Here is a 12,440-nt window from a genome sequence, read left to right as displayed (position 1 = left end):
ATTTGTTATGCAACAATAGAAAAGTAATAACAAACAAATAGCTAGGAGAAGAAGTTTCCCTTACCTCCCCAACCCCTTGGGGTGAGAGCACCTGCTACTGGATCCCCGGATGTCTTCTATCTCTCTTAACTCGATCCTGTGGGAGCCCTTGTCCTTCATCTTCCAGAAAGCCATATCTCTGTCACCATCGTACCCTCATCTCCCAAACTGTCAAGAACAGCAGAGGGTCTGGGATTTTACCCTACCTGCGAGCTAATAATCTGGCCTGTTCTTGTTTTATAGATGCTGGTAGAAGAAACAAAACTCCTGGATCAGAGACAGAAGACTTCATTCTCATGGCAAAAGCAGAAGCCAGACTCCATGTTGCTTTGCATCAATTCTCAAGTTCTCTGAGTCCCACAGGCAGTATAGCTGAGGCCCAGGTAGATGCTACTCACTGTGGGTTTGCGTTACAGCTAGGGAACACTGAGCTAAAGGAATTGATCACTTATATACTAAGTGGAAGCACAACTGCTCTTTGTCTTGGTGGAGATGTTACCTCATTCTTCAATATTTTTCACTGTGAACACAACCCAGGCGATGGCCTGGGAAAAGAGAGTGGTCAAGGCCTTGCATCTTGGCATACTCAACAAGAATACACTGTGATGCTCAGGCCCGTGGTCCACCATCTCTACTAACAAAAGTTGAAGAATATAAGCATATATAGTGGAATATTGACCTAAGAGAAAAAGAAAGTGAAATTGGTAGCAATTTTAAAATTTAAAAGAAATGAAGAGATTTATAGATTTTAAAAGGTTAAAATTTATTTATTTATTTATTTATTTTGAGAGAGAAAGAAGGAGTGAGGAAGGGAAGAACAGAGAGAAAGGGAGAGAGAGAGAATCACAAGCAGGCTCCACACTGCTAGTGCAGAGCCCAGCACGGGGCTCAAACTCACAAACCATGAGATTATGACCTGAGCTAAAATCCAGAGTCAGACGCTTAACTGACTGCACTACCCAGGTGCTCCTAAAAGGTTAGAATTTTTTAAATAAACAAAAAGATTCAATATACAGATAAAGAAGCTCCTGAAAAAAGACAACCAAGGAAAAAGAAAAGAATACTAAAAATTAATAATCATAATAAAACACTTTTCTAAAATGATTTTAAAAGACTTGAAACTTTACATTGCAACAGCACACTGTGCCTGATGCTGCCAACTTAGAATGATCAACATCAGGACATATTCTTGTAAAATTACCAAACTTATGAAAAAAGAAAAAAAATCCTTTGAGTTTTTAGACCAATGTCCATAATTTGTAAGGGACAGAAAATTGGTTAATCATTAGACTTTTGTAACAGCAGTGATGTATTTATGATATGTAAGGAAAGAAAATGTGAACCAAAGATTTTGAATATAGCAAAATTCACCTTCAAAGGTAAAGAACATAAAGTGTTTGGACATACAGGAATTTGAGAATTATTATTCCTATAAGCCATTTCTAAAGAATCCAGTGAAAAAATGCTTCTGATAAAGAAAATGACTGGAGATATGGATTACTCAACTTTTTTGAATAAGAAGTTCTTTATTAGTAAGAAGTCACAATCAAAAGAGTTTAAAATATGAATCAATGTTAGAGGACAGGAATATATATGTATGAATCTATAACTCCACATTTACACCACACAAATCTAGTTCTATAGATGAATGTAAATAGCTTAAAGTAACTGGCCTGTAGTAAGCTCAACTAGTTTGATGGGCTTATTGTTAAACGGGCTTATTGTTAAAATATGCACTCTTATATATTTTAAGCGTAATGCAAAAGGGATCCGACCTGAACCAAAGTCGGATGCTTAACCAACTGAGCCACCCAGCCTCCCCAAAGTTCTATTTCCTAACGCAGATGATGAAGCAAGGTATGCAGAGTTTCAGTATATGGGATGACTTCAGTGAGATTGCATCATCACCGTGGACCAGGAGTTGAAGAGGAGATCACTGTCTTTTACTTAATTATTATTAGCGGGAAAGAAATAGTCCAAATCCAGATAGTAATATGTCATTCATCAGTATCTATGACTGGCAGAGCTGGCTTAAAGTTTTTTTACTCCTTTACTAAATTCAGTTTAAAATGGACTTGTATTTAGTATTGCGAATGTACAGAATAGTGGCCAGAGGAGCCATCTACAAGCTGATGGTGTTGAGAAAGTACTATACTTGAGCTATAATAGTAAGCTTTTCAAATCAATATTTTTATGTAATAGCCTTCTAATTACTTTTTGGTAAAATTTCAGCCTTATCCTCATGTCCTAGATATTTTAAGATGTATAAATTCAGTTTCAGCTGAATAGGATGTGACTTACTTAGCCTACAAGATATATTTGATGTGTTACTAAATTCACTTCAAAAAACTTCTTCATTCTTTTTTTTTCTGCCTGCATAATATTCTATTGTGTGGATATATCACAATTTATGTAGCTATTCCCAACTGGTCCATAAACTTTCTCTTCTTTCTTCCCCCAGCTTTATTGTTTGTTATATATATCAAACAAAAGTATATATATTTAAAATGTACAATGTGATAATTTGATATTCATACATTGTGAAATGATCACCATAATCAGGTTAATTACACAGCCATCAGGCGACATAATTACCGTTGTATTTGTGTGTGTGCGCATGTACATGTGCCTGTGTGGCGAGAGTGCTTATGATCTACTCTCTTAGTAACTCTCAAGTACACAGTACAGCACTGTTAACTATAGTCACCATGCTGTACATTACTAGATCCCCAGAACATCTTCATCTCGTACATGAAAGCATGTACCCTTGGATCAGCCTCCCCATTCTGCCACCCCAAGCCCCTGGTAACCACCGTTCTACTTCCTGTTTCTATGAGTTTGACTTTTTTTTTTTAAAGTTTTTGCATATAAATGAGATCAGTATAAATTGTTTTCAATCTTGCAGTTATCAAGCCATAAATAACCATGTGTATTCACTTTTTCACAGATGTGCAAGGCTAATTCCACAAAATGACTTGGGTAAGATCCCTAGATCTTTATAATTTTGATAGCCATTGTCTAATCCCCCCCCCCCGCCCCCGACTGATGTATTAACTTACCCTCTAGTACTGATGTATGAGTGATGAGTAGTGCTGCTTTCCAACCTCACCAATTTAGGGGTGTGATTAGATTCTGATGATTGCCTAGATCTACCCATAAAGTCAAATCGTATCTGAGTTTAGCTTCAGCTCACATTTCTCAAATTATGAGGAAAGCTCAGCACATTTTATATGCGTAAGACCATTTAAATTCCTTTTTCTGTGACCTAGTGCTGTTATTAACTATCTACCTTTCTTCTTGAATTCTTAATAGCTTTCTAATCGATTTTTAGGATTTCTTTGTAAAATAGGAAGATGCAGTCCTCAGTCTGCATTATGAGTTGCAAATATTTTGTAACTGGTTGTTTATTTGTTATTCAGACTTTGCTTATGAGTTAGTGGTTTGTTCCTAACCTCACCTCCTGCTTCAGAAGATTTTTTAAAATGTAGCCAAACATATAAAATTTTTTTATGGTTGTATATTTTTAGCCATATATTGAAAGACACCTCCCCCTCCAAGACTATAAAAACTCCTCTGCTGTTTATTTGTTATTTTGACACATTAATGTTTATTTCTTTAAACCATCTAGGTGGTCAAAGGGTCCTAGATACTGAAACTGGTTTTCATTGATTTTCTTTGTTAATCTGCATAACTAGCACAACATTTCACTTTGAAATGTAAAAATACTTGCCACCTACCATTTTGGGATCCTAGCTGGAATATAGAAAGAGCCTCATTTTCACATCCTTATTACACTTAAAAAACAAAAATGAATCTGATCAACCTGGTTCCTATGTAATAATGGGCTGGAAGGACTCAAGAGCAGATGTGGGAAGATCATTATTTGTTTGTTCCACAGATATTTGGGGGGTGTTTCCTATATTCCGAGCCTCCAGATGCTGGGTATCCAGTGGAAATAAAACAAAGTCTTGGCTTTGTGCTAGTGGAAGAATCAAACAAGTGACCAAATAGATATGTAAGGTCAGGTAGTGAGAATTGCTATTAAAAAGAGAAGCAGGGAAAAGGTTGGAGAAGGGATGTTGACATTTCCTAATGTCAACCAGGAAATGCTGCCCTGAGAGGGTGACATTTGAATGAGCAAGGGGAATGTGGTAGGAAATGAAATGGGAGAATGGCCTTTGCTCAGCCTGGGGAAGACTTGCTATGGGAGGACCTTTGGATTCTCTTCAAAGCGTGATGAAAAGTCATTGGACGGTTTTGAGCAGGAGTGCGGCATCGATGGCCTATAAAAGGGCTCTCTGACCACTTTATAGAGAACAGACTATAATAGGGAAAGATTATAAGCAGGCAAGCCAAAAAATAAGGTTATTGCTTAGACCAGGCAGGAGATGAAGCTGAAGGTTATGGTAGTGGCAGTGGATAGAGAAAAATAAACCCATGTGAGGGAGAAGTTAGTAGGTAGAATGGATAAGACTTGCTATTTGATTCTCTTTGAGGACAGGGCACAGGTATCTATAAAGAATGATTCCTGGGTTTATTGAGACCCTAAACACTGCAGTAGGAGCAGGTTTAGTGAATCAGAAAGATTATGATTTCATTTTGAGACAGCCTGAGATTGATACTTTGTGAGCCACCTAAAATTCAATGGTTATTTGTAGACGTGAATCTGGAAGTCAGAGTAGGGGTCTGAGGTAGAGATATGAAATGGCTTGTCATAAGCATATGGAGCCTACCTTAAGCTTTAAGAATGGATCCAGTTCTCACCCAGTCTCAGTGAATCAGAACTCAACTTGTTCCCAGCTGCTCACTTATTCAAGCCAACTCAGACAGCTTGTTCTGAATCTGACTTTCTGTCTTCAAAGTCCATTCTAGAAGAGATTGTTATTAACTTCCCATCTTTTTGAACACCCAAAGCCAAATGTAAGCCTTATTGAAAGTTAACCCTTGACAAAACACTCCTGATACCATCCTCACAGCCGGGCTCTTGCCCCTTGAATGCTAAGACCACAGCTATAGCCACTACCTTCTTGTCTTTCCTAGCCAGATGCCCTTTCTTGTGTATGACTCCTTATGATGGAAATTTCTGATGCCTACCCTAGCAAAAGGGTCAAGGCTGCTTGTCTGAAATTGTAAGCACCACACAGGGAGTTAGTGCTTGATAGTTTCCAGGGTCTCCACAAATATGAGCTTCCCTTTCTTCACAAACTGTAATATAATCCTAATACTGATCATGTGAGATATGAAAATTATTCTCAACGTCAGTAACTCACCCAAAAATTACATAGCTGGCAAACAGCAATGTCAGGATTTGAGCCCATATAGTGGCAAACTTGAGTCTGGGATTAAAGGATGTGTCCTTTCCACAATTCAATATTGGTGCTGAAGAGGAGTGTATGCTTTCACATCTTTCCTAACTCCGGGGAAAATGGCTCTTTTCACTGACATCTTGCAAATGCACAGTAACAAGCAAGAAATTCCATCCTGCAAGCTTGGGACCAAGTGGTGCCAGCAGCAAGACCTGTGCAATGTCCCCTTGGGCCCCTCCCTTCACCCATATGCCATCCTCTCCAGCAGACTGTGTCTCTCTGTGCTTGAGTTTCTGGCACACTCATGTCTCTGCAGCCACATGACCTGCTCTCTTCACGCTGTGACAGGCTGTTTGACATCTCTGTACTCTGACATTTGCTGTTCCTTTGGGTGCCTGTCCCTACTCACTTTTTCCAGCTCACACATTGCTAGCCCTCCAAGTCCTGTTCAGCACCCCCTTCTTCATGGGAGCCTTCCCCGGTCAGGCAGTCAAATTTGAAGGACTTTCATCTAGATGTCCATAGCCAACTGCGCTCGATGTCCTTTTTGATGTCTCTAGTGAGGCCATTGATTGACGTCCTGGTTGCATAAGCATCTTTTCTTCCTGTGATACTGGCATGTGGTATATGCTTAGAAATTATTTAATTAGAATACCAATCAGTTAATAACACCTGAAGGCAAACTAGACAAATTTTATTTTTGCTCACCTTCTTCCTGAAGCTCCTTTTCCTCCACCACAAAAGCAGTACTCCAATACCCCCCACACATACAGACTATACCTGGAGTCTGCCTTGGTCTACATGAGACAAAGACAAATCTGAGATTATTCTGAGGAGAGTAACCAGGTTAGTGAAGAGAGATACAAAGAGCCAGGTGTCCAAATCCTGTCTTGAAATACCTGAAATGTTAAAATGTAGGAGAGAAATTTGACTCTACTTGCAAAGCACAAGGCTTAGGTATGCAACAATGAATAGAAATTATATACATGTATATTATATATTATAGTAGAGTATATCTTGTATTATAGATTATAATATATATTGTAGATATATATTATATAATATATAAAATACATAGAATATATATTAAAATATATAATAATAAATTATAAATATAATAATGTATAATATAAAATTTATGTTATATAATATAGTCTATATAATTCCATATTATATTATAGATCATATATAATATGTACCGTTGATCTCATCATTGAGGAGAATTTTGAAATAGATGCCGGAGGGGTAGTGAAACTTCAGTTGGTGGCTTTGTTCTGGGAACACTGAGGTGCTGTATGTCCCTGAAATTTTATGATTACATGATTTGGATGAGTAGCGCAAGGACAGATGACTGGAGATCAACCAGCACCTTTCACAGAAAGCTGTACATGATAAAAGTCTCAGGATGTTTGTTGTGTTTCTGCTGTGCATTGTCTTTCTGGTCTGCTCAAATAAGGGTAAGTCATGGAGACATGGGGAGAGCTGATTGTTGATTAAGAGATGGGCGGATGCTGAGGAAGGGGAAATTTCCACAACTGGCTCTTTGGGTGTTGGCAGATGTATATGAGATTATGACAAAGAAGATTTTTCTTTTTCTTTTTTTTTTTCCCCAAGGTGAATTTAAGGACCATCTGACAGGTACAATTATGGCTCGTCCACAATCTCTGGTAAACAGATCATTTATGATATGTTTAGGAACAAACCTCCTCTCAGTCTTCAGAGAGGGCTGTAATCCATTCTTACTCTACAATCCGAGGAGCTCTATCTTCTCCCAGACCAAGTTAGTCCATTTCTTGGAGTAAGGAAGCTGAAATCTCCTTCTTTGCTTTCCTTTCCCCATTACTGGACAAAATCATCAGGTTAAGTAACTTGTTCATTACTTGCGTCCATAGATAAATTTTATAGGAACTCTGATATTTTGATCATATACAGCAATTGATTCACAAGAATATCAAAGGAGTCAAATGCCAGAGAAAGATCAGGAACCACTAGACAATAGTAAGTTCCCATAGAGAAACTCACAGACCTGGAGAATCTTCTCCAGACTACATCTTTTAATTACCTCTTTCTCTGTCTCACAGACTCTGCAACAGCATGTTATAAATGTAAAAAATATCATCTTGGGTTATGCTATGACACCATGAAGATCTGCATCCTAAAGCACCAACAGTCCTGTGCTATTGAGAACCTTTACTTCCTTACGAGAAAAGGTAACGTGGAGTAGAGATTGTCTGAGAAATAGCCACCTGTGCATGGGTGAGTGGTCATTTAGAGGGGATGGCAAAGACTTTTCCTTAAGACAAAATTGGGTAAAGGAGAAGTTGATGTCTCCTATCAGTTAGGGAAATACAATCCATTTTCTGGGTCAGTCATTGGTAGATTCAGCCTTATAGCTGATTGGGGCTTAGCGAAAGGTTAGTGAGGCTCTGTAGAGAAAATACTCCTGGGAATATGATAGAAGGAAATGGAGTCATTACAACTGTGTTCTCTCTCTTTCATCTCTTCAGGGAGAAGTATGTATTATTATTCCAAACTGTCATGTATGACCAACTGTGAGGACATCAACTTCTTGAGTTTTGAGAAAAGAAGAGAGCTCATCTGTTGCAGACATAATAACTATTGCAACCTCCCTGAGGGAGTTTAATTCTATATCTCTCCTGGACTTGGGGTCATTCTTCAACTCACCATCCCCTAGTCTCTTCCCCCAGACCTGTATTTTGCTTTCCTCTTCCAACCACTGGTAGAGAGTGAGAGAGAAAGCCAGCTAGTGAGGTCACAAGGAGAGAGTGGAGGGTAGCTGAGTCTCATTAATGATGGAAGACTAAACTAGACTGAAGTTTTGCAAATCCCTGTTGCTCACATCTGGCAGTTTGGATTTCCTTATGATGGAAATAGGGTTGCCACAAATACAGTTGGGTTTGGAACTGGTTATTTATTATCTCCTATATGGTAATGCAAAGAATTGGGTCAAAATAGTCACAAACTTGTACCAAGAACTCTCTGGCCATACTTTATGCTCATCTATATCCACTCCTCTGGTTGGAATTGAGATTCTCTTCGGATTAGCCCTGACACCTTCTGGTGCTCTCCTTTTGCCCATGGGTTATGGAGATAAAAGAAAAAATAGCTCTGGCTTCCCAATTTGTGGGCAACATGAGCCATATCTTTCTTTGGTAGGGCTCTTAGAGGAGGGAAATCTCAGGCAGACAGAAAGCTGGACAGGCATAAGGATGAGGCATCAAAGAAAGGGCATTTCAGTTTGTGGAAACTAAGATTTGAGAGACAATTTGGTGTGGGTGAAATTGGCTTAAATTATCAGGGCCCTGGATGGCCAGGTGACCAGCTAGCACCAGATTGAAAAAGGTGATTTAATTGGGAATGGAGACCTTCTGCAAGAATGGTCAGTCAGTCTCTCCTTATAAAAATGAGGAAAGGGGCGCCTGGGTTGCTGAGTCAGTTAAGCATCTGACTCTTGATTTGGGCCCCGGATAAGGACTCGCAGTTTGTGAGTTCTAACCCCGAGTCGGGCTCTGTGCTGACAGCATGGATCCTGCTTGGGATTCTCTCTCTCCCTGTCTCTCTGTCCCTCCCCCGCTCATTCTCTCTCTCTCTCTCTCTCTCTCTCTCTCTCTCTCTTTCTCCTTCTCTCTCTCAAAATAAATAATAAAAAAAAGGATGAGGAAAAAATTGAGAAAAATAAAGCAGGTGGCACAGTAGTTGAAGACAATAGAAATGAACAGAGATGCCATGAGGTAGTGTTGTAGTTACAAAGTGTCCTATATAAGATGACATTATGAGTAAACTGATGATATGAGATAGCAGAAGTTAATAGTGGTGGGAAGAGAGTCAGGCAGACAGAGTGAAACAAACAGGCAGAGAGAAATGGAGTAGCATTGATGGTGGAATGTGACCAAGGTGGTGAAGCTTTCTTGGATACAGAATAATCCTGACATTTCTCTCCTTATAAGGCCTACTGCAGTTCCTGGTCCTGGATTTCCATGAGCTTTTTTCTCCTTTATTAGGCCTTGTAAAATTCTTTTTTTTTTTTAATGTTTATAATTATTTTTGAGACAGAGAGAGACAGAGCATGAGTAGGGGAGGGGCAGATCGAGAGGGAGACACAGAAATTGAAGCAGGCTCCAGGCTCTGAGCTGTTAGCACAGAGCCCGACGTGGGGCTTGAACTCCTCAACCGCGAGATCGTGAGCTGAGCTGAAGTTGGACGCTCAACCGACTGAGCCACCCAGGCGCCCCAGGCCTTGTAAAATTCTTAACAATAAACCAACTACCCCTCTACTTGAGTAGTTTGGTGCATTCTGTCTGTGTCTGAGAATATGATCCTTTCTGAAGAATTCTCAGTTGGGATTTTACAGAGCCAAGAAGAAGCAAGACATAAAGAGAACCTTTTCAAAATGGACAGATTGGAAAAGCCAGTGTAATGTGGATATTTTGAGTTACGGAAAGAACATATTTTTATTCCTAGTTGCACAGGGGCTTGCTCACCTATGGAATCATGGGGATGGGAGACATCAGTCTAGGGGGGAAAAGGAGAGAGACCGAGATCATTGTTTTGCTTCTGCCTCCCAGCTGCATTGAGTGTTGGCTTATGACAACTGATAGCTATGTGCTCTGCAGACTTGCCCTCTGCCAAATAGGAGCTGCTTTGCCCAGATGTTCAGCTCCCAACTTGAGCATAGACCACAGCCAACAAATGGCAGACTCCTTGCATCGAGATGGGATGGAGCCTGTGGTGCAATTTGTGCTGCAGAGCTTTTCCAGGGGATCTGACCGAAGCCAGTCTCCCAACTGAGACCATGTACTTGTTAACATCCCGCACCCCCCCCCCCCCGCCGACCTCCCTTGCTTCTGTTTTTTCCCCCCTCCAATTGTAAGAAGACCATATATTTTCCACCATCACTGTGAATGATGCTCTAAAACGAGAAGTTGGGTTAGAAACTGAAGTTACATTCTGGTACCTATGAGTGACGGTGTGTATAAGATATAAATGGATTCATCCTCATGAAGAGGAGAATCTTTCTTATTCGGCTTCCTAGCTAAAAGTGCTTCAAGCTTGGATATTACCTCTTGGTTCACCCCATCTTCGGATTTTCTTCTTAGTCCCATTTTCCATCTTGAACAAATGAACACAGTAAGACCTAGGTGAAAATTTCTTTATCCACACGATACCACCCCAACTATCAATCCTCCAATGCACATGCTCTTTTTTCATATATGCATGTAGTTGTGCAGGAGTTTTTTCTTCACATACCTTTTAAAAGACAGTAATTTGACTACTAATCTAAGTGTTAACTTGGAGTTGACTGCTAAGTAATTCATACAACCTTACACATTAGACCAAAATAAATGTCACATGTATTAAAGATTTAAATGCCATAAACAAAAAACCTGGGGCTCCTGGATGGCTCAGTCGGCTGAGCATCTGACTCTTGATTGTGGCTCAGGTCATGATCTCACAGTTGTGGGATTGAGCCCTGCGTAGGGTCCGTGCTGAGCATGGAGACTTCTTGGGATTCTCTCTCCCTCTCTCTCCACCCCTCCTCTCCTCAAAATAAATAAATAAATAAATATTTAAAAAGAAACAAAAAGCCTTTTAAATATTGTTGTGGCTATTATTGCTTAACCTCTTACAGTGTGCTAGACACATGTTAAGTACTTTTCATGTATGATTTCATTTAATCTTCAGAACTTCCTATGAAGTAGCTATTATTGTAAGACATTTTAGTGGAGGAGAAACCTGAAGAACAGACGGGTTGCCCAGATGCTAATTGGGTAATTTGACAAGTGCAGTACTTTGACAAGTGTTACACAGCTTTCCAGTTAATATTGCTACCTTAAAAAAATTATTGTATTGACTGGTACTATGGATCACAATTTAGAAAGTACAGAGTGGGGATAGCTCGTCTCTGCTCCATGATGTCTGGGGCCTCAGGTGGGAAGATTCAGAGTCTGGAGGTGATTCTAGAGCTGAAGACTGGAATCACCATGAGGTGTCTTCACTCACATGTCTTTGCAGTTGATGCTGGTTTAAGTTGTGATGTCACCTGTGGCTCTTGGTCAGAATACCTTCATATGGCTTTCTTGGGCTCCTTCACAGCATGGAGGCTCCAGACTTCTTACCCAGAAGCTTAGGGCTCTAAAGGCAAGTGTATATTCTAACAAAGTGAAAGTTGCATCACATATTATGGGCTAGCTTTGGAAGTCATGCATTATTACTTCTACTACATTCTATTGGTTACAAGTGAGTCACAAGCCTGGCCAAGCTCCCCTTTTTGATTGGAGAGTAGCAAAGAGAGCTTGTGGTAGGGGAAATATTGTGGCAGCCATCTTTGAAAAATACAATTTGTTACAACTAGTTAGTGGCACAGTTGGAATTGGATCCAATTTCTACACAATCCAAAAGCACTCTCTTTTTCTAAACTCACTATTATATTAACAATATTTATATAATCTAGTGATAGAGGAAGCTTTTGAATCATAACATCTATCACAAATAGGATAAGATTGATAGATCTGACCACATACGAAAGTGGTGTGTGTGTGTGTGTGTGTGTGTGTGTGTGTGCACATGCACGCACATACATCAAAGGGCCAATCAGGAACAATTGGCAACACCAAGAGTCCACAATTCCTTAAATGGACATGGTGAAGCTTTGTCAATCATATAGATATTCATATATTATATTATTCAGCCACAGAAAAGAAAGAAACCTTGCCATTTACAACAACATAGATGGAACTTGAGGGCATTATGCTAAGTGAAATAAGTCGGACAGAGAAAGACAAATACCATATGATCTCACTTACATGTGGAATCTAAAAACAAAGAAAAACAATAAAAACAATCAAGCAAGCTCATAGATACAGAGAACAAGAAAACAGTTTGGTGGTTGCCAGAGGTGGGAGGTAGGGGATGGATGAAATGGGTGAAAGAAGTCAAAAGATACAGATTTCAGTTATAAAATAAATAAGAGATCTAATTACAGCATGGTGATTGTAGTTAATACCGTTTTGCGTACTTGAATTGCTAAGACAGTAAATCTTAAAGGTTCCCATTACAAGGAAAAAATTTGTAAAT

General features: G+C 39.5%; 1 protein-coding gene across 1 annotated transcript; it reads left to right on the top strand.

Moving 5' to 3' along the window:
- The first annotated feature begins 6,750 nt into the window (after positions 1–6,750).
- On the top strand, positions 6,751–8,283 carry PATE2 (prostate and testis expressed 2). Its single transcript, XM_043582219.1, has 3 exons — positions 6,751–6,802; positions 7,349–7,555; positions 7,853–8,283. The coding sequence occupies exons 1-3, from the start codon at positions 6,751–6,753 to the stop codon at positions 7,987–7,989; spliced, it is 396 nt and encodes a 131-aa protein (XP_043438154.1). The 3' UTR covers positions 7,990–8,283.
- The last annotated feature ends 4,157 nt before the right edge of the window (positions 8,284–12,440 follow it).

This window comes from Prionailurus bengalensis, chromosome D1 (genome assembly GCF_016509475.1).
Source record: "Prionailurus bengalensis isolate Pbe53 chromosome D1, Fcat_Pben_1.1_paternal_pri, whole genome shotgun sequence".
NCBI lineage: Eukaryota > Metazoa > Chordata > Mammalia > Carnivora > Felidae > Prionailurus > Prionailurus bengalensis.
The sequence above is the reverse complement of the archived record's forward strand: the minus strand, read 5'-3'. Positions and strand labels throughout refer to the sequence as shown.

Coding starts and splice junctions, on each gene's coding strand:
- PATE2 (XM_043582219.1), top strand. CDS start 6,751: ATGTTTGTTGTGTTTCTGCTGTGCATTGTCTTTCTGGTCTGCTCAAAT. Junction 6,803..7,348: donor TCTGGTCTGCTCAAATAAGG/GTAAGTCATGGA, acceptor GACAATAGTAAG/TTCCCATAGAGAAACTCACA. Junction 7,556..7,852: donor TTACTTCCTTACGAGAAAAG/GTAACGTGGAGT, acceptor TCATCTCTTCAG/GGAGAAGTATGTATTATTAT.